This window comes from Oryctolagus cuniculus, chromosome 13, assembly GCF_051225735.1.
Source record: "Oryctolagus cuniculus isolate XC-2025 breed Fujian yellow rabbit chromosome 13, ASM5122573v1, whole genome shotgun sequence".
Lineage (NCBI taxonomy): Eukaryota > Metazoa > Chordata > Mammalia > Lagomorpha > Leporidae > Oryctolagus > Oryctolagus cuniculus.
The window spans coordinates 77,646,334-77,674,135 of NC_142879.1; the positions used below are offsets into that span (position 1 = coordinate 77,646,334).

Sequence of the window (27,802 nt, forward strand, 5' to 3'; positions counted from 1 at the left end):
AATGTCAACCTTTAAATTGATCTTTGTTTGCTGGCAAACAAATACTGAATTATAGTGAGAATGACTAACAGTTTTTAGACTAAAGGTATAGAAACATGACCTTAAAGCAAATGACTTACTTTATTAGAAGGAAAAAAAGTTACTTACCCTTTGGAGATAACCCAAGTTAACGCTAATTCATATGCTATTTTATTTGTGCAAATGTTATTAAAATTAATGTAAATAATAAATGTAGTTATCAGAAACTTCCTATCCAGAGAAATAATACTCAACATCTAAACCATTCAAAACTTGTTGTGTACAAACCAGTATCACCTTGAGCACAAATCCCTTGAGAAGGGCACTGGGCGACTGAACTCACCAAGTGTCTCCCTGTAGTCCTCAATGTCCCCATTTTCAAACAAGCTGAATCTACGCAAAGGGACTGCCCATACCTCAAACTGTTTCTCAAGGCACTTTTACATTTGCTTAGATAGTAACACTTAAAATCATTACCCCATGTTAGCAAGGAAAGAGTTGCTAGGCCCAGTTGGAGATCTCGGTCTGTCCTGTTCTTCATATACTGGGGGAGGAATGGCAGCTTTGGAAGACTGGGATCGAGGTCTGGAGTCTTCTTCATAAGGAAAATCTCGGGGTACTGGTGGAGAAAAGCAAACCAGCTTCACCAAGACACCATAGAAATTACTTATCTTGAATTAATTCAAACTACATTTCTGGTTTACCACAAGAAGTGATCAAATCACAAATGTAGAACACTGATTCCTAATTTTAACACCACTTCTACTGTATCTCATCAAACGTCCTTTTTACACCTTACTGAAATTTCATTCACCTTTTAAAACTGACAATTCTAACTTGAAATTCATAAGATTTTCTGCATGTTTCAAGGAAATAAATATAACTCTCTCCTAACTCTCATAGTATCTATGGATACTATCTAACCTTTCTATTTCCTTAGTCTTACAGACCACAAAGGTCTTTAATATCAGGGACCACATTTCAACTCTAACTGCACTTTAGCACCAATGGAAGCTTTAAAGCTATCCAGATGCTTGGACCCCATTCCTGGAGATTGGTTTCAACTGTAACATATTGTCATATGTTTTTAATAGACAACAGGTATATTAAAAATCACCTTCTTTAAATAGTAACATAAATAGTGCGACAGGTATGAGCAGTTTAGAGAAAGCTACATTTTCTTGGGGCAGTTTAGTTATGATCCAGTCCAGAGCAATGGGAAATGATCTAGATGATACAGAAAAGTTCAGTCCCAATCCCCACTGGGAGAAGAAACAGTGTGTGGGCACCATACTTAAACAGGCACACACACTCACTCTGAAACAACCTATTGGGAAAAAATTAACCAAAGAAAGTACTGCCCTTTGTGGAAGGTCATAAATAAAACAGCTATCAGTTTAAAAAGGTCTAAAAGTAGCAGGGGTGGAAGACAGCAGCAGCTCTGGCTCACCTTCAGCCTGAAGGGTCAGGCTGCTTCCTTCTAAACCCAGGAAACAGTGATCCAACCTATGAATCCTCATAACTAGGTTAACGATTTATAGCAGAATAAAAGGGGAAGAAATGGTTCTACGTACATTCTTTGTCTTTCTCTACAAGAGAAGTAGGTGGGGCAATGGCAGCACCGCCCATACCTGCAAAAACAAATACACAGATGAAAGGAGGGAAGAAAAATGTTTCCAATGCCTGACTCCCAAGGACTTTAACAGGCTCTGTTCTTTCTATCAACATATCCTTAAGGGGAGGGAAAAAAAGAAAAAAGACAAAGACCTGGTACTTCCATCTTTCTGCTAATCCCTAAATAACTGAGTATCTGAAGTTAGGATTACAAATGTAGAAATCGAGTCAGGTGTTTAGCACAGTAGTTACAATGCTGGTTAGGATGCCCACATTCCATGTCAGAGTCCCTAGGTTAAACCTCAGCTGCTGAGTCCAGCTTCCTATTGATGCGGAAAGCAGCAGTGATGGCTCAAGTAGTTGGGTCCCTGCCACCACATGGGAGACTCGGACTGAGATCCTGGCTCCAGGCTTCAGCCCAGAATTCAGGTTGTTGTGGGCACTTGGGGAGTAGGCCAATGTCTGGGAGCTCTGTCTCTCAAAAAAATAAATTTAAAAAAAGAATGAAGAGAATGGGTAACATCCAGACAGACAAAACTGTTTCTTTGTGAAAGGCATTCAGGAACCTCAGAATTGGGGTTGGCACTATGACATAGTGGGTGAAGCTACCAACTGCTATGACTGCATTGCATGTGAGTACTGGTTCGAGTCCCGGCTGTTCCATTTCCAATCCAGCTCCCTGCTAATATGCCTGGGAAAGCAGCAGCAGATGGCCCAACTGCTTAGGCCCCTGGACCCACATGGGAGAACCAGATGAAGCTCCTGGGTCCTGGCTTCAGTTTGGCTCAGTCCTTGCAGCCACGTGGGGAGTGAATCAGAGGATGGAAGCTCTAACTGTGCCCTTCAAGTAAATAAATCTTAACAACAACAACAAAACCTAGAATGTAGTTACCAAGTGATTTTCAAGGAAAAATAACACATTCCAGACTTATACATGACCTCCTCTGGGCTTCATAAACCTTTGAAGTAGGTTACTATTTCCAGTTTACAGATGAGAAAATGGTCAGAAATGAATAAACTGGCAGAAAAGAAATAAACTCAGTTCCCTATCACACCAAAGCTTTCCCCCACGACACAGCATGGTTAGTCCTGGAACTAAACATCAATTTGGAAGTGTGAGTCCTTCTGGCTCCTGAAGAACCTGGCAGGTGCTGTCAGTATTCCTCCTGTTTATGTTATTGCATGGAAAATGGGAGGATACAAATCAACCAAAAAGGTAAGGTTTTTTTTCCCATTTTCTATCCAACAATTGAAGGCAGAACATGGGCAGAAGCAATAAGGAATTTTCATTACATGTATATCCTACCATATTAGTATAGATTAAAAAAAGTAAAATGGAAATTTTAAAAGTTGTTTATAAATTATGCTGCATGAATTTAAAATATTTCACAACAGTAATTACTTTAAATTCAGTATGGATGCATTGTGATTAATCAGACTGGCTGTTACAAATTACTGAGGATAAATATAAATCCACAGAAAGTCTCCATATGTATTTTTTTTAAAGATTTTATTTGTTTATTTGAAAGGTAGTTACAGACAGAGAAAGGGGGAGGCAGAGAGAAAGGTTTTCCTTCCGCTGATTCACTCCCCAAACGGTTGCAACGGCCGGGAACTGCACTGCTCTGAAGCCAGGAGCCGGGAAAATGCTTTCCAAGTCTCCCATGTGGGTGCAGGGGCCAAGGACTTGGGCCATCCTTGACTACTTTCCCAGGCCACAGCAGAGAGCTGGATTGGAAGAGGGGCGGCCAGCACTCGAACTGGCACCCACATGGGATGCTGGCACCACAGGCAGAGGATTAGCCTACTGCGCCACAGCACCGGCCCCCATATATATTCCTTTTGAATTACTCCTGTGGTAGTTTTTTAATCTTTTAAGACCTGAGGTGATTATTGATGGGACTCTGTGAAAAGCAGACTAATAAGGTCAGCATAAAAAATTCAGGGTGACTACTACAAATCTGCTACTAACCAAGTTAAAATATGAGCAGAGCATGCCCTATCTGTTAATAGCTGTACAGTAGACCCTCTTTATCCACAGGGAATATGCACCCAAGACATTTCCCAGACACCTGAAACACTGCACATAGAATCAAACACTATATGGCTGCTGATTCGAGTCCCAGCTGCACCACTTCTGATCCAGCTCTCTGCTATCCAGCTGCACCACTTCTGATCCAGCTCTCTGCTATCGCCTGGGAGAGCAGCAGAAAAGATGGCCCAAGGCCTTGGGCCCCTTTACCCATGTGGGAGAGCTGGAAGAAGCTCCTGGCTCCTGGCTTTGGATCAGCTCAGCTTTGGCCATTGTGGCCAACTGGGTAGTGAACCAGCAGATGGAAGACCTCTCTCTCGGTCTCTCTAACTCTGCCTTCAAAAAAAAAAAAAGAGATCAAGCACTATATAACTTTTTTCCTATAATATATGTACTCCTATGATAAAGTTTAAGAGATTAGCAACAATAACTAATAATGCAACAGGACAATTACAATCACATACCATAACAAGTTATATATAATATGGTTTTTCTCCCTTTCACAAAATATCTTATTATACTATACAATATATTTTGTATATATTTTTGTGTGTGTATATATATATATATATACACACACACAAAATATCTTTAGTCTGTGGTTTACCATGTGCAACTGATACCTCAGAAAGCAAAACTGCAGGTAACGGGGGCACTAGCATATCCATGGATATAATATTGTCGCAAGGTCAATAGAAGCTCTTTTTTTTTTTTTGACAGGCAGAGTTAGACAGTGAGGGAGAGACAGACAGAGAGAAAGGTCTTCTTTCCGCTGGTTCACCCCCAAAATGGCCGCTGTGCTGATTCGAAAGCCAGGAGCCAGGTGCTTCCTCCCGGTCTCCCATGTGGATGCAGGGCCCAAGCACTTGGGCCATCCTCCACTGCCTTCCCAGGCCACAGCAGAGAGCTGGACTGGAAGAGGAGCAACCGGGACAGAATCTGGCACCCCGATTGGGACTAGAACACGGGGTGCCAGTGCCACAGGTGGAGGATTAGCCAAGTGAGCCATGGTGCCAGCCTAGAAGCTCTTTTTATAAGAGGCATTATAGTTCCTAAAAACGTTTAAGAAAAAAATAAAAGTTTTTAATAATGTTCTTAAAAAAAGGACAGTCAACTTATAAACTGGAAAGATGAGCTGTATAAACATTTAACCAATAAAAAATGCTAACAGAAATGAAATACCAGTTGCTCAACAGAGATAATGGATATGAAATACAACACAAGTGGCCAGCATTGTGGTGCAGCGGGTAAAGCTACTGCCTGCAGTGCTGGTAACAAGGGTGCTGGTTTGAGACCTAGCTGCTCCTGGATCAAGCTTCTGGCTCCTGGCTTTGGCCCAGCCCAGCATGGGCCCAGCCATTGTGGCCATTTTGCGGAGTGAACCAGCGGATACGAAGATCTCTCTCTCTCTCTCATTCTGCCTTTCAAATAAAGAAAATAAACCTATAAAAAACAAAAGTGGTCCATGGTGCTTTGGCATAGTAGGCTAAGCCTCTGCTTTGACGCCAGCATCCCATATGAATTCATGTCTTGGTTGCTGTTCTTCTGATCCAGCTCTCTGCTTATGGCCTAGGAAAGCAGTGGAAGATGGCCCAAGTGCTTGGGTCCCTGCATCTGCATAGGAGACCCAAAAGAAGCTCCTGTTCCTGGCTTCAGATCAGCCCAACTCTGGCCACTGCCGCCATTTGGGAACTGAACAAGTGGATAGAAGACCTTGCTCTCTGTCTCTCCTTCTCTGTTTGTAACTTTACCTCTCAAAATAAATTAAATCTTTCACAAAAACAAATAATGATAATAATAATAATAATAATAAAGCATGCCCCATTCTCTCAATTCCCATTAGAACACTGCTAATAATTATTAAGAATTCATGTTGAGGGGGCTGGCACTGTGGTGGTGTAGGTTAAGCCTTCACTTGCAGCGCCAGCATCCCATATGGGTGCTGGTTCAAGTCCTGGCTGCTCTTCTTCTGATCCGGCTCTCCACTTACAGCCTGGGAAAGCAGTGGAAGACGGCCCAAGGGTTTAGGCCCCTGCACCCACATAAAGGATCAGGAAGAAGCTCCTGGCTTTGGATTGGCCCAGTTCTCACCATTTGGGGAGTGAACCAGGAGATGGAAAATTTTCTCTTGTGTCTCACCCTCTGTCTGTAATTCTGCCTCTCAAAAAAAATTTCATCTTGAGGAATTCATCTGGGTTTGATCCCTGGCTCCCATTTGACTCCAGATTCCTGCTAATGCAGACCCAGGGAGGCAACAGTGATGGCTCAACTGACTGGGCTCTTGCCACCCACACTGAAGACCCAGGATTGAGTTTCTGGCTCTTATCTTTGGCCCTGATTCCAGGCCCTTGGGGCATCTGGAAAGTAAATCAATACATTGGATCTTTTTCTCAAATAATTTTGGTTTTTGAAGAATTTATCTCAAAAACAATTACAATTTTGCTCATAAAAGTATAGAGATGGAATGACTCTTCAAGCACCTAGCTCCAACTCCTGTCGTGCCACTTTCTCACTGACAGCTGAAAGCAATCAACACCCAGAAAGCTAAGTAGCTTCCTTAAATCCATGCGTGTGAGTAACTCACATGCATTGGTGTGCTTGACTCTACTTCCAGGAATGATGACCAGAAATACAACTGTACTCAGAAGCTCAAAAGACTATATATATCTATATATCTATATATAGATCACAGTAGAAACTTAAATTGTTGTGCAGCAAATGCGGATTGCTGGGATTCCAGAAAGAAAAGCCACCTAAACCAATGTCAAATAAGCTACTTATTAACTTGAGTATAAAAAGCAAATAGTGGGACTACACCACGCTTGAAACATAATATTTCTATCAGTGCCTTACTTCTTTTCCTCCTCTCCCGCTCATAATCTTCATCTTCATCAGAATCTGGGTCAGGTCGCCTTGAAAACCCACTAGCTTCATGTCTATCTTTACGCCTCCTGTGAGAACAAAAGAAGTAAATATTCACCATAGGTGAGTCACACTAGAGATAGAACCTGTGATATCATCTTGCCTTTCCTCCTGGCCAGAAAATATTCAAATCCTCTTAAACAATAAATTACTACGAATTGGGGAGGGGGAAGGCACAGATGGACACAAGGACACAACTGTTTGAAGATTACATTTAGCAAAGCATGAAAAGTGAGAAAACCTCAAAAGATAAAAATGAATAGGTACATGAGTACAGTTAGCAAAAGTTTCCTTAACATTTACCACCTTCTATTATAAAGCCTATCAACATAGTAATAATAGTTTCAATTTTCTAGAAATGGTTCAATGAGTAACAATGCAATATTTAATAAACTATTTAATAACATAAAAACTTAAAAATAAATCCTGCCACCCATACTTTTTAAAAATAAAAAGATGCATGTAAGTTTAAAGAAATTCCATCTTGCTCCAAAATAGTGAAGTTAGAAACATTTAAACCGTGGTACTTCTAGTAGTCATCGCACAGGAAAAACGCCTTCAACATCAAATCTCAAAATTATTTTTCTAATAAATCACTCAAAATTCGTACTTCAGGTTTTCAGAGTCTATAATGAAATTCACTCAGTCTGCTCACATGCCAAGACATCACAACTACAAACTCGGAAAAAAAAAATTTGATTCCTTCTGTTGACTGCTCAGACCAATCATGACAATTTCAGTCTTAAGCACTGAAGTTCATTCTCTAATATTTTAATAAATATTTCAATTGCAAAAGAGCCCCAATCCAAACAAAGCCTTACTTTTCCCTTTCCTCTATTTCCTTTTGTCTTTCCAGCTCCCGCTGTCTCTGTCGTTCCTCTCTTTGGCGCTTCACTACTTTCTCATAATCATTAGGAAACATGGGATCATATTCATCAGCTAAGGGAATCAGAACTTCTCCTGCAGAAAATCCACTAGGAACAGGGTCCTGAGAAAGATAAAAACGTCAAAATATTATCTCCATATCTTCCAGGATGACTCAGTCAGGTAGCAGCAGAATCATGACTTTTTTTTTTTTTTTTTTTGGACAGGCAGAGTGGACAGTGAGAGAGAGAGACAGAAAGGTCTTCCTTTTCCGTTGGTTCACCCCCAAAATGGCCGCTGCGGCCGGCGCACTGTGCTGATCCAAAGCCAGAAGCCAGGTGCTCCTCCTAGTCTCCCATGCGGGTGCAGGGCCCAAGCACTTGGGCCATCCTCCACAGCAGAGAGCTGGACTAGAAGAGGAGCAACCGGGACAGAATCCGGTGCCCCGACCGGGACTAGAACCCGGTGTGCTGTGGCACTGGCCAGAATCATGACTTTTAACTTTTAGTTTAGCACTATATTATCCTAATACCCAAGAGCATTTATTCTTCAATAAGCCACTACCAAACAAAATTTAAGACACTAGTACTCTGAAGCAAAATTCTTGATTATTTACAGTAACAACAACAAATATTTCAATTTTTCTATACCTCTGGGAAAACTTAAAAGAAACAACATAAAGAAAACTTAAAAGAACCAAACAAGCCATGGACAGCATAATCATTTTTGTAGTCATCATTGAGAGTAACTTTAGATTCTGATTGCATTTCTGATCACATTGTGAATAACATATTATGGTTTCAGAAGCATTTTCCTGGTCTTCTTAAATCCTCTGGACACACATCTCTCCCCAGGTAGGCTGCATCTCAGCTTAACATCATAACTGAAGGTCCTCTAAGAACAGGTATGTGTGTGTGTATGTATCAAAGTCACAGATCAGGTGTGGGCTTACCTTTAGCCCAGCTGCTACATGTGGTGGTGTGTCCACAATTTGACGATCATCTGAGGAGCTACCTCGCTTCAGGTCAATGACTGGGGCAAGCACTGTACTTTGTTTTGTTCTTTGGCTCTAAAATGATCAGAAACAAGAGAAGTACACTGAAGTTTCAAATTAAAATTCATATTCTTTGTCGCAAAATTTTTTTTCTGATCTAATAAACCTTTGAGGCATGAGAAAACAATAACCTTAAAATAATCACCTTTTAATTAAATTACTACAATCATATACGAATTTATTAGGCCTTTTAAAAAACCACCAGATTTCCATTTTTTTTTGGAGAGGCTTACAGTAAAATTTAAACTTCTATGTAAAATTAACATGCAAAAAAAAGTTCTACATTGGATTTTCCCTTAGACCACAGGAGAGCAAATCTGTAGCACATTACAATTTTTTTTTAATTTATTTATTTATTTGAAAGTCAGAGTTACACAGAGAGAAGAGAAGCAGAGAGAGAGAGAGAGAGAGAGAGAGAGGTCTTTCATCCACTGGTTCACTCCCCAGTTGGCTGCAACGGCCAGAGCTGCACCAATCCGAAGCCAGGAGCCAGGAGCCAGGAGCTTCTTCCAGGTCTCCCACATGGGTGCAGGGTCCCAAGGATTTGGGCTATCTTCTACTGCTATCGCAGGCCATAGGTGGGATTGGAGAGCTGGACTGGAAGTAGAGCAGCCGGATCTTGAATCGGCGCCTATATGGGATGCTGGCACTGCAGGCCAGGGTGTTAACCCGCTGCGCCACAGCACTGGCCCTAGCACATTACAATTTAAGTTGTATGTATCTTTCACAAGGAATGGGTATGGTTTTATATCCTGGGCAAAAAAAGACACTTGAGGATAAGTGTCATTTTCCCTCTTCCTAGGACATACAATCCTGCCCTTTTTTATTATGAACTTATAGAAAAAAAAATTTTTTTAAAATGTCATTCATATACATTCTACCATTCCTTATGTTTTATCATATTTTCTTTTTTTTATTTTTTTATTTTTTTTTTTTATTTTTTTTTTTTTATTTTTTTTTTTTTGACAGGCAGAGTGGACAGTGAGAGAGAGAGACAGAGAGAAAGGTCTTCCTTTGCCGTTGGGTCACCCTCCAATGGCCGCCGCGGCCGGCGCGCTGCGGCCGGCGCACCGCGCTGATCCGATGGCAGGAGCCAGGAGCCAGGTGCTTTTCCTGGTCTCCCATGGGGTGCAGGGCCCAAGCACCTGGGCCATCCTCCACTGCACTCCCTGGCCACAGCAGAGGGCTGGCCTGGAAGAGGGGCAACCGGGACAGAATCCGGCGCCCCGACCGGGACTAGAACCCGGTGTGCCGGCGCCGCTAGGCGGAGGATTAGCCTAGTGAGCCGCGGCGCCGGCCTATCATATTTTCTTTACCATATACGAGTATTTTTTTTCTGAATCTTTCAAAAGTTGGTGACATTAGGACATTTATACCTAATTCCCTAAAACTAAGGACACTTTCTCACATTATTATATCACCACACATAACAAAATCAATAATTCAGTAATTCCTAATCTGTCCCTAAGTAGTTTTTTGGTTTTTTTTTAGTATTTATTTATTTGAAAGTCAGAGCTACACACAGAGAGGAGGAGAGGCAGAGAGAGAGAGAGAGAGAGGGAGTCTTCCATCCACTGGTTCACTCCCCAATTGGTGGCAATGGCCGGAGCTGAGCTGATCTGAAGCCAGGAGCCAGGCACTTCTTCTGGGTCTCCTACACAGGTGCAGGGGCCCAAGTACTTGGGCCATCCTCTGCTGCTTTCCCAGGCCACAGCAGAGAGCTGGATTGGAAATGGAGCAGCCGGGACAGGAACCAGTGCCCCATGTGATGCCGGCACTGTAGGTGGCAGCTTTACCCTCTATGCCACCCACAGTGCTGGCCCCAAACTATCTTTTAAACATCTGATTTTTTTAAAACATCAGGTTCCTATCAAAGTTTCTGAAAGACATTTTGTTAAATATTTTTTCTCAAAGTTCTAGAAGTTAGTTTTTTATTTTTTTAAGATTTATTTACTTATTTGAAGCTCAGAGTTACACAGATAGGAGAGGTAGAGAGGTAGAGAGGTAGAGAGGTAGAGAGGTAGAGAGGCAGAGAGGCAGAGAGGCAGAGAGGCAGAGAGGCAGACGGGGCGGGGGGGGGGGTCTCTTCCATCTGCTGGTTCATTCCCCAACTGGCTGTAACTGCCAGAGAGCTGTGCAGATTCGAAGCCAGGAGCCTCTTCTGAGTCTCCCACGTGGGTGCAGGGGCCCAAGGACTTGGGCCATCTTCTACTGCTTTCCCAGGCTGTAGCAGAGGGCTGGATTGAAGTGGAGCAGCCAGGACTCGAACTGGCGCCCGTATGGGATGCCAGCACTGGAGGCTGCGGCTTTACCTGCTAGGCCAAAGTGCCAGCCCCAGATTTTTTTTTTTTTTTTTTTTTTACAGAGAGAGAAAGAGAGAGATAGGGAAGGAGGGAGGAAGCAAGGGAGGGAGGTTTTCCATCCAGTGGTTCACTCCCCCACTGCCTTTCCAGGCCACAGCAGAGAGCCAGATCGGAAAAAGGAACAGCTGGCCGGCGCCGTGGCTCACGGGGTTCTAGTCCCGGTTGGGGCACCGGATTCTGTCCCGCTTGCCCCTCTTCCAGGCCAGCTCTCTGCTGTGGCCAGGGAGTGCAGTGGAGGATGGCCCAAGTGCTTGGGCCCTGCACCCCATGGGAGACCAGGATAAGTACCTGGCTCCTGCCATCGGATCAGCGCGGTGCGCTGGCCGCAGCGCGCTGGCCGTGGCGGCCATTGGAGAGTGAACCAACGGCAAAGGAAGACCTTTCTCTCTGTCTCTCTCTCTCACTGTCCACTCTGCCTGTCAAAAAAAAAAAAAAAAAGAAAGAAAAAGGAACAGCCAGGACTTGAACCTGCACCCATATGGGATGCCGGCACTTAGTGCTTCAATCTTCTATGCCACAGCGCCAGACCCCCCCTTTTTTTTTTGACAGGCAGAGTGGATAGTGAGAGAGAGAGACAGAGAGAAAGCTCTTCCTTTTTCTGTTGGTTCACCCCCTCAATGGGCGCTGCGGCTGGCGCACCACGCTGATCCAAAGCCAGGAGCCAGGTGCTTCTCCTGGTCTCCCATGCAGGTGCAGGGCCCAAAACTTGGGCCATTCTCCTCTACACTCCCGAGCCACAGCAGAGAACTGGACTAGAAGAGGAGCAACCGGGACAGAATCCAGCACCCTGACTGGAACTAGATAGAACCTGGTATGCCGGCGCCGCAGGTGGAGGATTAGCCTATGGAGCCGTGGCACTGGCCCAGACATTTGTTTTTTAAGTGTCTTGACTTAGAAGTCTCTCTTCCATGAACCACCACCACCATTTTCATCTCCTTCCTTTTTTCCTAGACACCGTCTTGTAAAAATGCCCCACACTCTAGATCTGTCTAGTAACTGTCTGGTGATCTAGCTTAACTCATTCCTTTATGCCTATCAAGTCCTAAAGACCAAAAGTTAAAGGCTTCATTCAATTCAGGGTAAAGCTTTAAGGCAATTCTTCACAGGTGAGATGGTGCCCTTTCATTTTTTTTTTCTTTCAATTTGACAGGTAGAGTTATAGACAGTGAGAGAGAAAGACAGTGAGAAAGGTCTTCCTTCTGTTGGTTCACCCCCCAAACGGCCGCTATGGACGGCACCGCACCGATCCGAAGCCAGGTGTCAGGTGCTTCCTCCTGGTCTCCCATGCGGGTGCAGGGCCCAAGCACTTGGGCCATCTACTGCTATCCCAGGCCACAGCAGAGAGCCGGATTGGAAGTGGAACAGCCGGGTCTTGAACTGGCGCTCATATCGGATGCCGGCTTCAGGCCAGGGTGTTAACCTGATGCATCACAGTGCTGGTCCCACTATTTTTTTTTTTTTAATGATTATTTATTGGGCACCAGATTCTAGTCATGGTTGCTCCTCTTCCAGTCCAGCTCTCTGCTGTGGCCCAGGAGGGGAGTGGAGGATGGCCCAAGTGCTTGGGCCCTGTACCCGCATGGGAGACCAGGAGGAAGCACCTGGCTCCTGGCTTCAGATCAGCGCAGCACTGGTCGTAGCAGCCACTTGGGGAGTGAACCAACGGAAGGAAGACCTTTTTCTCCATCTTTCTCTCTATCTATAACTCTACCTGCCAAAAAAAAAAAAAAAAAAAAATTATTTATTTATTTGAAAGAGACAGAGAGAAAGTCCATCTGTTGGTTCACTCCCCAGATACAGCAACAGCTAGAGCTGGGCCAGGCTGAAGCCAGGAGCTTCTTCCAGGTCTCCTCCATGGGTGGCAGAGGCCCAAATACTTGGGCCATCTTCCTCTGCTTTTCTCAGGCCATTAGCAGGGAGCTGGATTGGAAGTTGAGCAGCAGGGACTCAAACTGGCACCAGTACTGAATGCCGGTTTCACAGGAAGCGGCTTTATCCGCTGTTCCACAATGCTGGTCCCTAGTGTTCAATTCAACATCTAGTTTCAAAGCAGAGATACAAATGAAATCATAGTTCCGTCACTTAGTCACAGGTAAAATTTTCTCTCCCAAGTAACCTTCAGAATTTTGATGAGGTCAGTCCAGTACTCTGAGTACTTAAACAGCTTAAGAAAATGAATACAACACATCTTCACTTCCCTTTAAGAAAAAGTACTAATCATAGACAGCAATCTCAAAAATGTTAGAAAACAGGGGCTGGCATTGTGGCCTAGCAGGTAAAGCTACCACCTGCAATACCGGCATCCCACCTGGGCACCAGTTCATGTTCCAGCTACTTCACTTCTGATCCAGCTCTCTGTTAATGGTCTGGGAAAAGCAACAAAGGATGGCCCAAGTGGTTGGGCCTCTGCTACCCACGTGAGAGACCTGGAAGAAGCCCCTGACCCCTGGCTTCGGCCTGGTCCAGCACTGGCTATTGCAGTCATCTGGAGAGTAAACCAAGTAAACCATCAGGTCGAAGATTTCTCTTTCTCTCTCTCTCTCTCTCCCTCTCTCTCTCTCTCTCCATAACTCTTTGGAATAAACAAATCTTAAAAAAAAAAAAAAAAGTTAGAAAACAGAATGATTTCACAAGCAACTTTTAACTTTGATCCATTTAAAAACATACTTGAAATTAAGATTTGCTAAAATCTAGAGTAAGAATATCTGAATAACAGATATAATAACAAAAATAACTTCTTGCTCATTAACATGATTTAAGAATGACAGGGTCGGCGCTGTGGCACAGCAGGTTAAACCCCTGGCTTGAAGTGCCAGCATCCCAGATGGGCGCTGGTTCTAGTCCTGGCTGCTCCTCTTCCAATCCAGTTCTCTGCTATGGCCTGGGAAAGCAGCAGAAGATGGCCCAAGTGCTTGGGTCCCTGCACCCACATGGGAGACTCGGAAGAGGCTCCTGGCTTCGGATTGGCAGAGTTCCAGCCGTTGCAGCCGTCTGGGGAGTGAACCAGAAGATGGAAGACCTCTCTCTCAGTCTCTACCTCTCTCTGTAATTCTGTCTTTCAAATAAATAAAGTAAATCTTGTAAAAAAATGATAAATACATATACAGAGAGCAGGAAAATGTAACAACGTCCCGAGTTAAGTGAGGGCTTACCTTCACCACTGGAACCCATGCAATACTACCAGGACTGAGAACAATGCACCCCAGCTGCCACTAGTTACAGTGGAAAAAGCTATAGGGAGATTATAATACAACATCCTACCGGAACTAAGGTCAAAGTAATCTATCCAACTGACACTCAAAGACACATCTTCAGAAAGGAGCTTTTTGCCATGACTGCCTCCTTTTTAAAAGAAATGGAGACAACTGATACTCCAGATGCACAAATACTAATGCAGGGATACAAGAAGTCTGAAAAAAAGTTACATGATGCCCCCAAAGAAGAATTGTATCTCTTGAGCAATAAATTCCAAAGTAAAAGATACCAAGAAAATATATGATGAAGAATTTAAGAGAATGATTATAAGGAAACTCAATGAGATACAAAAGAATACAGACAATTATACAAAATTAGGAAAACAATGTCTGATATGACTGAGAAATTCAGTAAGGAGACAGACACCTTGAGTAAAAAATATTGGAAACAGGGACAGGTTCCCTGCAATGCGGCCACCTGGGATGCCTGCGTCCCATGTCAGAGTGTGTGAGTTGAGTCCTAACTCCATTCTGGATTCCAGCTTCCTACTAATGCACACCCTGGGAGGCAGCAAGTAGTTGGGTACCTGCCTCTACACCTGAGAGACCCAGACTGAGTTCCAGGCTCTTTGCTTTGGCCTGAGTGAGCCCTGGTTTTTGTGGGCATTTTGAGAGTGAATCAGCGAATGGCGGTATCTCCAAGCCTTTCAAATAAACTAAAAATTAATAATAAAAAAAAAACCTACCCCGAGGGGCCGGTGCTGTGGTGTAGCAGGTGAAGCCGCAGCCTGCAGTACCGACATCCCACATGGCGGCTCCACTTCCGATCCAGCTCTCTGCTATGGCCTGGGAAAGCAGCAGAGGATGGCCCAAGTGCTTGGGTCCCTGCACCCACATGGGAGACTCGGAAGAGGCTCCTGGCTCCTGGCTTTAGGTCAGCCCAACTCACGCCATTTGGGGAGTGAACCACCAGATGGAAGACTTCTGTCTCTGTCTCTCTGTAACTCTGCTTTTCAAATAAAATAAATAAATCTTAAAAAAAAAAAAAAACTACCCTGACTCTTAAAAATATATTGGAAATGAATAACTCAGTAAGTCAAATAAAAAATACAGCTGAAAGCCTAAACAAAAAAAGATCAAGTAGAAGAAAGAATATCTGAACCAGAAGACAGATATTCCAGTCATATAAAAAGGAGAGTGGCCGGTTCTGTGGCACAGTGGGTTAACACCCTGTCCTGAGGTGCCGGCATCTCAATGGGTGCTGGTTTGAGGCCCGGCCGCTCCACTTCCGATCCAGCTCTCTGCTGTGGCCTGGGATAGCAGGCTCCTGGCTTCGGATCGGCGCAGCTCTGGCCGTTGTGGCCAGGTGGAGAGTGAGTCATCAGATGGAAGACCTCTCTCTTTCTCTCTGCCTCTCTTCTGTGTAACTCTTTCAAATAAATAAATATATCTTAAAAAAAAAAAAAGGGAAAAATATGGAATGAAGTTGGCCTTTAAGACCTTTGGAATACAACTAAGTGAACAAATATTTGAATTTGGAAATTCCAAAATGAACAGAAAAGGAAAAAGGCATAGAAAACTTATTCTGTGACATAACAGCTGAAGGGGCTGGTGCTGTGGCATAGCGGGTAAAGCCGCAGCCTGCAGTGCCGGCATCCCATATGGGCACCAGTTCAAGCCCTAGCTGCTCCACTTCCAATCCAGCTCTCTGCTGTGGCCTGGGAAGGCAGTAGAAGATGGACCAAGTGCTTGGCCCCTGCACCCACGTGAAAGACCCAGAAGAAGCTCCTGGCTCCTGGCTCCGATCAGCATAGCTCCAGCCATTGCAGCCAACTGTAGAGTGAACCAGCAGGCTGAAGACCTCTCTCTCTCTCTGCCTCTCCTTCTCTATGTAACTCTTTCAAATAAATAAATAAATCTTAAAAAAAAAAAAAAATAACAGCTGAAAACTTTCCTAGTTTGGGGAAAGATATGGACATGCAGGTACAGGAGGCCCCCAGTTGGGCTCTAAATAGACAAGAACAGGAAGGAGTCTTACCATGACATCCCAAACTATCAAGGGTACAACACAGAGATTTACAAAAAATGCCAAGAGATGATTATCAAGTCACAATTAAGGGAACTCTCATTAGACTAATGGCAGATTTCTTAGGCCAGAGGGGAATGGAATGGCATATTATAAGTTCTGAAAGAAAAAAAAACAAAACACCTGTCAGTCAAGAATACTACCACAGCCTGCAAAACCCAGAAATGAAAGAAATACAGACTTCCCAAAACATGAAAAAACTAAGGGAATTCATCACTAAGGGACTGGCACTACAAGAGATGTGTAAGGAAGTCCTACAATCAGAAGCAAGAGAAAGATAGCTACCATCATGAAAACACATGAAACACAAAAAACTGACTAGCAGAGTAGATGCATAAAAGAGAAATAGAAAAGAATAAAATCTCATTGATAGAGTGAACCAGCAAACCACAAAGACGAAATATAAGAAAGGAGGGGTCGGTGCTGTGGTGCAGTGAGTTAAAGCCCCAGCCCGCAGCTCCAGCATTCCATTTGGGTGCTGGTTTTAGTCCACGGCTTCTCTGCCATGACCTGGGAAAGCAGTAGAAGATGGCCTAAGTTCTTGGGCCCCTGCACCCACATGGGAGACCCAGAAGAAGCTCCTGGTTCCTGGCTTGGATTAGCTCAGCTCTGGCCATAGCGGTCATTTGGGGAGTGAACCAACGGAATGGAAGACCTTTCTCTCTCTGTAACACTGTCTTTCAAATACATAAAATAAATCTTAAAAAAAAAAGGGGGGGGGAAGAAAAGGACAAAGAATATTCAACACAGAATAAATTTTTAAAAAACAAGAACTAAATTCTTACTCATCAATAACAATATTGAGTATAAATGATCTACATCTCCCAATTAAAAGACAGATTGATTAAATGGCTACAAAAACAAATCCTGACCATCTATCACCTACAAAGAAACTCTTCACCAATAAACACACACACACAGGCTCAAAATAAAAGGATGGAAAAGGATATTCCCCTCAAATGGAAACCAAAAGCAAAACAGACTTCAAGACGAAAACTGTAGAAAAGAGTGTCATTATATGATGAAGAGATCAATTCAACAGGAAAATATGATTGCAAATGTATATGCACCTAATGCTAGGGCACACAACATTTTTTTTAAGATTTATTTATTTATTTATTTGAAAGTCAGAGTTACAGAGAGGGCAAGACAGAAGAAGGGAGGGAGGTAGAGACAGAGAGACAGAGAGAGAGAGAGGTAGTCGGTCAGTCTTCATTTGTTGGTTCACCCCCCAAATGGCCACAATGGCTAGGGTGGGTCAGGCTGAAGCCAGGAGCTTCATCCTGGTCTCCCACATGGCTGAAGGGGCCCAACGACTTGGGCCATCTTCTGCTGTTTTCCCAGGCACATTAGCAGGGCGCTGGATGGGAAGTGGAGCAGCCGGGCTTCGAATTGGTGCCCATATGGGACGCTGGTGGTGTAGGAGGCAGCTTAACCCATTACACCACAGCACCAACCCCTGAAGCACACGATTTTATAAAGCCAACACTTTTAGATATAAAGGGAGACATAAGCTTCAATACATTACAGCAGGAGACTTCAACACTCGACTTTTACCATGGAACAGATACCCAGACACCCTACCTGCCCCCTCAAAAATCAGACTCCAAACTCAGAGTATTTTTTTTTAAGATAAAATTGACAAATCAAGGCAAACCAAAAGAAAAAGAAAATAACACTCAAATAAATAAAAAGAGATGAAAAAGTAGATACTACAATTGAGGTCACAAAAACACACAAAAAAAGCATTAAGGACTATTATGAACCATTATAAGCCAACAAACTGGAAAACCCAGAAAACAATGAATATATTTCTTGACATATGTAACCTATGAAAACTGAATCATGAAGACTCAGAAAATCCAAACCAACCAATAACTTCTGAAACTGAAGTCTCCTAGCACCAGTACTGTGTTGTAGCAGGTTAAGCAGCAGCTACTTGGGACACCTGCATCCCATACTGGAGTGCCTGGTTTGCGTCCAGGCTACTTCATGCTTCCTGTCCGTTGGTTTTTTTTTTTTTTGATTTATTTATTTGAAAGCAGAGTTATAGACAAACAGGCGGGGGGAGAGAGAGAGAGAGACGCAGAGAGAGAGGTGTCTCCCATTTGCTGGTTCACTCCCCAAATGGCCCCAATGGCTAGAGCTATGCCAATCCAAAGCCAGGAGCAAGGAGCTTCTTCCAGGTCTCCCATACAGGTGCAGGGGCCCAAGGACTTGGGCCATCTTCCACTGCTTTCCCAGGCCACAGTAGAGAGCTAGATCCGAAGTGGAGCAGCCGGGACTTGAACCAGAGCCCAGCACTGCAGACGGTAGCTTTACCCACTATGCCACAGCTCCAGTCCCCTGTCCAGCTTTTTACTGGTGCAATCAGGGGACAGTGGATGATGTCCAGGTACTTGGGTTCCTGCTGCCTGAATGGGAGACTTGGATGGAATTCCTGGCTCTGGTATGGCTTAGCCCCAGCTGTTGAGCCATTTGGGGACTGAACCAGCAGATGGATGATTTCTGTCTCTCCTACTTACTATCATATGCCTTTCAAATACAATAAACCTTACTATCATATGCCTTTCAAATGCAAAAACCGAAACACCAGGATGAGACAGCTTTACTGCTGAGTTCTTTTTAAGGAAGAAATAGCACTAATTCTTCTCCAACTATTAAAAAGAAATTTGACAAGGCGAACACTCCTTCAAACTCATTCTACAAGGCAAGCATTGCCAAAACCAAAGATATAACAAAAAGAAAACCATAGACCAATATCCTTGATGAGCATAGATAATAAAAATTTTCAACCCAATATAACCAACACAAAATTCAACAGCACAAAGATATTTATTACAATCAGGGGGGATTATCCCAGGGATGCAAGGATGATTCAACACACACAAATCAATAAACATAACACATTACATCAACAGAATGAAGGATACAAATTATATAGTCATCTCCCCCAGAAAAAATGTTCCATAAAAATCCATTTATGATTAAAAAAAAAAAAGCCTTACAAACTGGTACAAAAAGGACATTTCTCAAAATAATGAAGACTACCCACAGTCAATAGCATACTGAATGGGGAAAAGCTGGAAGCATTTCCTGTAAGATTTTTAACTGGCCAAGGCTGTCCATTGCACCACTTTTATTCCATACAGTACTGGACGTTTTAGCAATAGTCATTAGGCAAGAGAAAATACAAAAGGCATTACAGGGACTGGTGTTGTAGTACAGCAGGTAAAGTGCCACCTGAAACACCAGGATCCTATATGGGCGCTGGTTCAAGTCCTAGCTGCTCCACTTCCGATCCAGCTCCCTGGTAATGGCAAGGGAAGGCAGGGGAAGATGGCTCAAGTGCTTAGGCCCCTGCCCCCAGTGCGAGACACCTAGAAGAAACTCCTGGCTTTGGTTTGGTCCAGCCCTGATCATTGTAGATATCTGGGGAATGAACCCACGGGTGGAAGATTTTTCTTTGTCTCTTTGTTAGACTCCACCTTTCAAATAAATAAACCTTAAAAAAAAAAAAAAGCCTACAAAAAGGAAGAGGAGTCAAATGATCCTTGTTTGCAGACAACATGATTCTCTGAACAGAAAAACCTAAAGACTGCCAAAAGACTGTAGAACTGAAAAACTCTGTAAATTGCAGCATATAAAATTAACAGAAAAAACAAGATCATTTTAATACATTAATAACCAACTTGCTAACAAAGAAATCATGAAAGCAAGCCCACTCACAATAGCTACAAAAAGATTAAAAGCCTGGGAATAAACTTAACCAAGGATGGCAAAGACCTCTATAATACAAAGCACAAAACACTGATCAAGGATTCTGAACACACAGGAAAAAAAATGGGAGGAATTAATATTGTTAAACTGTCAGAGATACCTGCACTCCCAGGTTTACTGCAGCACTACTCAAAAAGCCAAAATATAGGATCAACAGGAAGTCCAGCAATGGATAAGGAAAAGGTGTGTGTATATATACAATAAAATATTCAATCGTAAAAAAATGAAATCCTGTCACTTGCAGTAAAATGGATGGAACTGGAGGACATTGCATTAAGTGAAATAAGCCAGACACAGAATGATAAATACCATGTTCCTTCTCATATATGGAGCCCTAATAATGCCCATCTGAAAACAGAACAGTGATTCCCAGGGGTTGGGGTAGTTAAGGGGATGGGGAAGGATAGAGAGAGCTATTAGATAATGGCAACAAAATACAGCTATACGGAAGGAATAAGCTCTACTGTTCCACAGCAATGGGGTTACCACAGTTCACAATAACATACAGTTCAGGAAGAACTAGAAGAAAGGAGCTTAAAGGGTCCAAACATAAAGTAATGGAAATGCTAATTATCTGATCTGATCATACCACACTATACTCCATAAAAATGTACAAGTATTACATGTTAATAAAAAAGATTACTGAATTCTCAAATTTCTACCATCCAGTTCCAACAATTAGCAATGTTAATATATACACTTATCTCTCCTATTTGAGACTAAATTATTTTAAGTAAATTTCAGAAATTAAGTCATTTTATCAGTAAATATTTTACTATGTATCTCTCAAGTCATTTTTTTCAACTTGTTTCTCATTATTGCTTCTTCTCTCAAGAAGTCCTTTTACACATTTTTTTTCTACTCATGAAATGTTAACACCACAGATGCATGCATCTGTGCTTTATACATAAAAAGACCAAGATTTTTTTTCACCACTTAAAGATCAACATTCACTCAGTTTGAGGGGTGGGGAAGGATACAGTCTCCATTAAGGATGCATGTTCTAAAACATAAGAACCCTTAAAACAACATAAAGTCCAATACCATTCTCATTCTTAAAAATATATGACACACTTAAAAAACAAATAATCAGTTGACAACCATGCTACTGTTTTACATACTGAATTATTTTGAAGATATTTTCAATGTTTAACATGTACAAAAAACCAAAACCGATTACCACCGAAATGACATATACCTGACACATTCAAAACAAATCTGCATCCCCAGAAATGTATACACATTATTATGATGATGCTACAGAGTTCCTGAAAGTGCTGATTTCAAACCTCCCATAACATATAGAAGGAATGCTACTTAAAAACGCACACTTCTGAGGCTGGTATTGTGGCACAGTGGGTTAAGTTGGCACCTGCAATGACAGCGTTCTGTACTGAAGCACTGGTTCAGGACCCAAGTTCTAGAGACTTCACTTCCTATCCAGCTCCCTGCTAATGTGCCTGAGAAAGCAGCAGAAGACAGCCCAAGTACTTGGACCCCTGCCAGCCATGTGGGAGATTCAGATGGAGCCCATGGCTCCTGGCTTCACCCAAGTCAAAGCTACTTGGGGAGAGAACCAGAGACCTCTTTCTCTTTGTTTCTCCCTCTCTAACTCTTTCAAATAAATAAACAAATCTCTAAAAGAAAAAAAAAAAGAAAAGAAAAGAAAACCAAGCATACCTACAATAATAACTTATCTTTAGATGATTTTTTAAAAAGATTCATTTGGGTCCCACATGGATGACAGGGGTCCAAGCACTTGGGCCATCTTCCACTGCTTTCCCAGGCACATAAGCAGGGAGCTTGACTTTAAATGGAGCAGCTGAAACTGAAACCAACACACATACTAGATGCATCCCCTGTGCCACAATGCTGGCCCCATAACTTACCTTAAAAAAAAAATAATACTACACTTTTGAGGCCCCAGCCCAGAACCAGAATTTACCAACATTGGGAACATGGCTACAGAATCAGCATTTTAAATACATTCTAGTCAATGGTAGACATACTGAAGTTTAAAAACAAGTTTCATTGCTGGAAGTTGAGAATACTACTTTTCTTCACTCCTATTCTGAGAAATATTTGCATTTCAAAGAACCAAGAGAAGTAGATGATTTTAAACTCTTCAATCCTCTCCTATAAATGTTTAACACTACTCACCCAATAAAAAGGCAGAAGAGCAAGCAAAAACCAAATTACTCCTAGTCCTAGGATCCCACCCCGCAGACATCTGCTCTCACATCCCGAGCTTGTCTTTACCTTTGCTTGAGTGAGAGCTGCCTTCTTCACTTGAAGCTGAGACTGCAGAAGCTTGAAGTTTTTGGACCAGCCTTCTGTTTTTGAGTCACTGGTCTCCACTCCTAGATCGTCATACAAGGACATCTTTTCATTTTAATGCTGAAAGGCAAGAGGGGCAGGGATTAACGAGTGCAAAATACAATAAAGATGTCAAAGTTTTTCCTTAGCATCATGGAATTCTGCAGGTAAAAGGTCCAGCACCCTTTAGGACGGATGCCAAGACTTACATCTCCACTGCAGAGCTTACTCTAGGTATATGAAATTTTGACCATAAATTATTTTAAAAATAAATCTCTAGAATTACTTTTTCTACCTATAAGATCATGTGTTCAAGTGATTCAAGAATGAAATCCTTTGGTTCCGTGGTATATAATGAGGTTAAGATGGAAAGAAGTTCTAGATTTAGGGCATAATTATTTACATAGATCTGATTTTTTAAAAAAAATATTTGGAAGGCAGAATTACAGTGGGGGGCGGGGAGAGAAGGGAGGAAGATACAGAGATAGAGATCTTCCATCTGCTGGTTCACTCCCCAAATGGCTGCAACAGTCAAGGCTGACCCACACTAATGCCAAGAACTTCAAAATCTATCTGGGTCTCCCATGGGGTGACAAGAGCCCAACCACTTAGGCCTTCGGCCATCTTCTGCTGTTTTCCCAGGCACATTAGCAGGAAACTGGATCAGAAGTGGAGCAGCCAGAACTCGAATTGTTGCTCGTATAGGATACAGGCATAACAGGTGGTAGCCTAACCTGCTGCACCACAACACTAGCCCTATACATATCTGATTTTTTAAAAAATTTCATTTATCTCAATGGCAAAAAGTAGATGCTTAAAAAACACCAATTGCCAGGTTTAGTTTACCACAATTAGCTATCCTTTTATAGTAACAACAACAACAAATTAACAATTCTCAAGAATTGTTTGAAGAATATTTGAAGAACAAATAGACATCATCTCAGAAATGCTTTAATTTTGTAAATAATGACTGTTGAGGGGGGAGTGGATGGGTTATATCTTAAATACTCTGACTTCCTCACAACCCATCAAGTAGAATTTATAATCTTTTAGGACACTGATTATAAAAAGACAATCAACAATCTACATGTGACTGTGCAATACACAATATCCTTGGAAAATAGTTGAATACACAACAACAAAAACAGTAACAGTTAACAGGAGCTAACCTTGTCCAGCCAAGCTCAATGTTAACTGTGATAGGGACCACTAAAACCCAGCAGATTATAGATGTGGCGACCAGGATCTAGGGGATTAATTTGCAAGAGGGCACAATGAAAAACCCCTTTCAAGCCAGTCTTGAGATCATGCTAGTAAATCCCAACTGCCACCTTAAACAACAAAAACCTTCAACACTGTAAAACCCACCAATATGGCCCACTTCTTAGCCCAGAAAGCTTTTTCCCCTAAAAACCACCTTCTACAAAACCCTACTGCAGCCATGCTCTGTGACTCAGAAGGAGGGAAGGAAAATATTTAAATTTCCCACCCAGGTCTGACTCAGGGCGAATACTTCTCTTCAGTTTATTCTTTCCTCTCCACCTTCCCACCGCGGGCCGCGGGGCCCTGCCTCCCGACGCCTTAGCTGACCTGAGCTGCACACACGCAGGGTAGGGGCAGAGAGTGGACAGCAGCATGGATTCCCTTGGAGCAGCTGCTCCAGTTCTCAGTACAGTCGCTCCCTGCCTGAAGTCAGTGCTGGGGGACACTGCTGCAGTGCTTCAGTGCCCTCACTCCTCCACTCTGATGTTAAATAAAAGGCCTCCAAGGCCACAAGAAGGACCCGAGTTTATAAAAGCAGAGCCCTGGGGTATTGGCGGCTGACTTCTCCTCCCCATAAATATGGCTCCCAATGCCGCTGATGGCAGCACTGCAGACCCACTGCCTTCAGCACCAACGTCAAATTGATTCAGAAACAGCAATGCCTTGTGACATGAATCTTGAGGCACAGAGGCCAAATCAAGTAATAACCTCCATTCCCTAACAAGGACGTTTCAAATAGGATTATTTCTTCAAGGTTTTGTAAGGAATCCCCCTGGGACTCACTGCTGAACCTATTTCACTCCATTCTACTTTAAGCTATGAAAAGCCAGGTCCAGCTTACCCTGTTCACTGCTCTATCCCCAGATCAATACCCAACCCAGAGCCAAACAGGAAATGGGGTCACACACACAGGTAATACTCAATTCACAGAGCCCTTCCAATCCGTCTCTTCAGAAATTTTTGGGCAGTGATACACACGGCTTCTGAGGCTTCTGTGCACTTTCCTGCAGCTTACCTAGAATTCAAAACTCACCTTCTCACTTAGACACAAACGTATCGTTGAACTCTGATCTAGAAAAACTCAGAGCAGAAGCAAAGAAAAACACGGAGTGTTCATCCTGGCACCATGATTCTCCAAACAAACTTAATTCAGAAATGTACTAGCCTTCACCCAGAAACGGCCAGGCACCTCTCACCTAACTCTGTTTCAGCTTTTGAGCCCTGCCTATTCAACTGGTCACCAAACCAAAGCCCAGTAAACCACAGGATCATGTTTTCTTTAATCTTAGGATGGCAAGGGAAGACTAACACAATCTGAGAAACAAATAAACAATGGCACTTTCTGGAAAATCACAAACCATCAAAATTGCATCGCAACTCAAGTCAAACTCTAGGTGTCTATTTCTCTCAGTATCACTTTGTAAGAAACTGGAGAACTTCTTCAAAGATCTTTACAAATATGGTAGTGATAATGGAAACTGGTTAACCAAATACCCATTTAACTCAGGGGACAGAGGAAGATTACCTTATTCATTTTTGCATCTCCAATGCCTGGAACAGAGTAGGCATTTAAACAGCATTTATTAAAATGCTAACAATGAAACAGAAGTTTACATTAACCACATAAATCAGTACTGAAACTGAGCAATGTCCACAGGTTCCAGTGCAAGGCAAACAGAGGTGACAGCTGCACAATGTGAGTGCACATAATGCCCAGAACCAAAAGCTTACAGAAAGCTAAAATCTTAAGTTTTATGTTTAATATATTTTATAATACGCATACAAAGTTTATAAAGAAAAGAATAAGCAAAGGAGCAGCATTGAGGATAGAGGGCTGAGTGAACATTAACGGCAGTACACCTCCCTACCCAGAAAAGTCGACTCTGATGGATAAGTCTCCCGACATTTCGGGGCTAAAAATCAAGCAGGGCAGAGGATCTCTGTCTCCAACAGAGTCCTTACATCTACACTTCCATATGTAACAACATTTCATAGCTGAATTAACGAGATTCGATCAGACGATGCTGCTCCTCTGGTTCTGTTTCATTTCTAAATTCCTTTTGATTGCTTTGCTCTGAAAGTTCTAGAACCATCATGCGGAAAAATCGTATGTGCATTTCAAGTTCCTCATTTGTTTTCTCAAACCTTTAAAAATACTTTAAATAACAGAAACTGATGTCACCTCACCAGTATCTGCTAGTTTTCTGTAACACAGAGCTTAGAAAGTTGAATCTCTGCACCACAGTAAACACAGAACTTTTTTCATTTTTCTCACTTTCACTGAAGTTCACAGAACTGTACTAATCATAGTAAAAACACAGTTACAATCCACCCACGCATGTATGGCTTGCTTTTATTAATTATTTCAATACAAAAATCACCTGTGAATTCACCATTCAAAACAAAAGACAGGATTTGAACAAGAAACCACACTCAATTATATGGGCTACCCCAACCCATCCATCTGACTTTCCTTGAATCCCATTTGCGTTATTTCCTTGTTGTTCTCCTTTTATATTACTTTATTCACACAATTTTTTAAAAATGATTTATTTAAAAGCTAGTGAGACAGATGCAGAGAAAGATATCTCCCAGCTGCTGGTTCCCTCCCCAAATGTCCACAGCAGCCCAGGCTGGACCAGGCCAAAGCTAGGAGGCCCAGAACTCAATCTGGTTCTCATTAGGGATCCAGGTGTTAAAGCCATCAACTGCCGTCTCCCAGGGAGCACATTAGCAGGAAGCTGGAATTGAGGGCTAAACCAGGACTCGAACTCAGACACTGATGGAGTATCCTAAGGTGTGTCTTAACCGTTACAGCAAATGCTCACCCAGTATTTACACAGTCAAAACGCACCTCTTCTTTAAAAGATGTATTTAATTTTTATTTCTGTTATTTAAAGCATTTATGAATATACCACAGAATGAAGCTGGAATCAGGAGTTGGAACAGGGAAACAAACTCAGGTACTCCGATGTGGGATGCGGGCATCTTAACCACTAGGCTAAAAAATATACCCACTCCTGGAAATTTGTTTTTTAAGTCAGCACACAACTGGCATGAAAAAGGGCATGTATAAGTCTCAGAAGCATCCCACCCCCTTTTCTCCCACATGCATCTTAGAAGCTTTCAGTAACTACCCTCAGATTACTACCACGAAACCAGCTGGGGTCACAGCAGCTTTACATGCTACGCTGTCTACTGCTTTATACTCCTTTTTTTTTTGGACAGGCAGAGTTAGACAGTAAGAGAGAGAGAGAGATGGAGAGAAAGGTCTTCCTTCCTTTGGTTCACCCCCCCCCCCCCAAAATGGCCACTATGGCAGGCGCGCTGCGTCAATCCGAAGCCAGGAGCCAGGTGCCTCTTCCTGGTCTCCCATGGGGGTGCAGGGCCCAAGCACTTGGGCCATGCTCCACTGCCTTCCCGGGCCACAGCTGAGAGCTGGACTGGAAGAGGAGCAAACAGGACAGAATCTGGCGCTCCAACCGGGACTAGAACCCGGGGTGCCAGCGCTGCAGGCAGAAGATTAGCCAAGTGAGCCGCGGCACCAGCCTTTTTTTTTTTTTTAAGATTTATTTATTTGAAAGTCAGAGTTAGAGAGAGAGAGGAGGAGAAGCAGAAAGAGAGAGGTCTTCCATGCACTGGTGCACTCCCCAGTTGGCCACGACCACCAGAGCTGCGCAGATCTGAAGCCAGGAGCCAGGTACTTCTTCCCGATCTCCCACACAGGTGCAGGGGCCCAAGGACTTGGGTCATCTTCTACTGCTTTCCCAGGTCACAGCAGAGAGCTGGATTGAAAGTGGAACAGCCAGGGCTTGAACTGGTGCCCATATGGGATGCTGGCACTGCAGACGGCAGCTTTACCCACCACACCAAGCCACCACCGCCTCCCACCCCCATACATAAAAACATCCCTTAAAGATGGGCTGTTTTCGGCCAGCGCTGCGGCTCACTAGGCTAATCCTCCACCTGTAGCACCGGCAACCCGGGTTCTAGTCCCGGTCGGGGCACCGGATTCTGTCCTAGTTGCTCCTCTTCCAGTCCAGCTCTCTGCTGTGGCCCGGGAGGGCAGTGGAGGATGGCACAAGTGCTTGGGCCCTGCACCCGCATGGGAGACCAGGAGGAAGCACCTGGCTTCTGGCTTCAGATCAGCACGGTGTGCTGGCTGCAGCGCGCTGGCCATAGCAACCATTTGGGGAGTGAACCAAGGGAAAAGGAAGACCTTTCTCTCTGTCTGTCTCTCTAACTGCCTGTCCAAACAAACAAACAAAAAAGATGGGCTGTTTTCATCCTCATCTT

The 27,802-nt window shown here is 43.1% G+C and overlaps 1 protein-coding gene across 2 annotated transcripts in view; it reads right to left on the minus strand.

Moving 5' to 3' along the window:
• The window catches only part of RBM17 (RNA binding motif protein 17), a 37,777-nt gene that overhangs the window by 7,093 nt on the left and 2,882 nt on the right, over nucleotides 1-27,802 (minus strand). For both annotated transcript variants that reach the window (XM_070055785.2, XM_070055784.2), the window contains exons 2-7: nucleotides 22,187-22,324; nucleotides 8,403-8,519; nucleotides 7,408-7,574; nucleotides 6,518-6,615; nucleotides 1,593-1,649; nucleotides 496-637 (exon numbers count right to left, since the gene is read on the minus strand). In XM_070055785.2, the coding sequence (XP_069911886.2) occupies nucleotides 496-637; nucleotides 1,593-1,649; nucleotides 6,518-6,615; nucleotides 7,408-7,574; nucleotides 8,403-8,519; nucleotides 22,187-22,309 (704 nt within the window). In that variant the 5' untranslated portion in view covers nucleotides 22,310-22,324. The remainder of the gene's footprint in view (nucleotides 1-495; nucleotides 638-1,592; nucleotides 1,650-6,517; nucleotides 6,616-7,407; nucleotides 7,575-8,402; nucleotides 8,520-22,186; nucleotides 22,325-27,802) is intronic.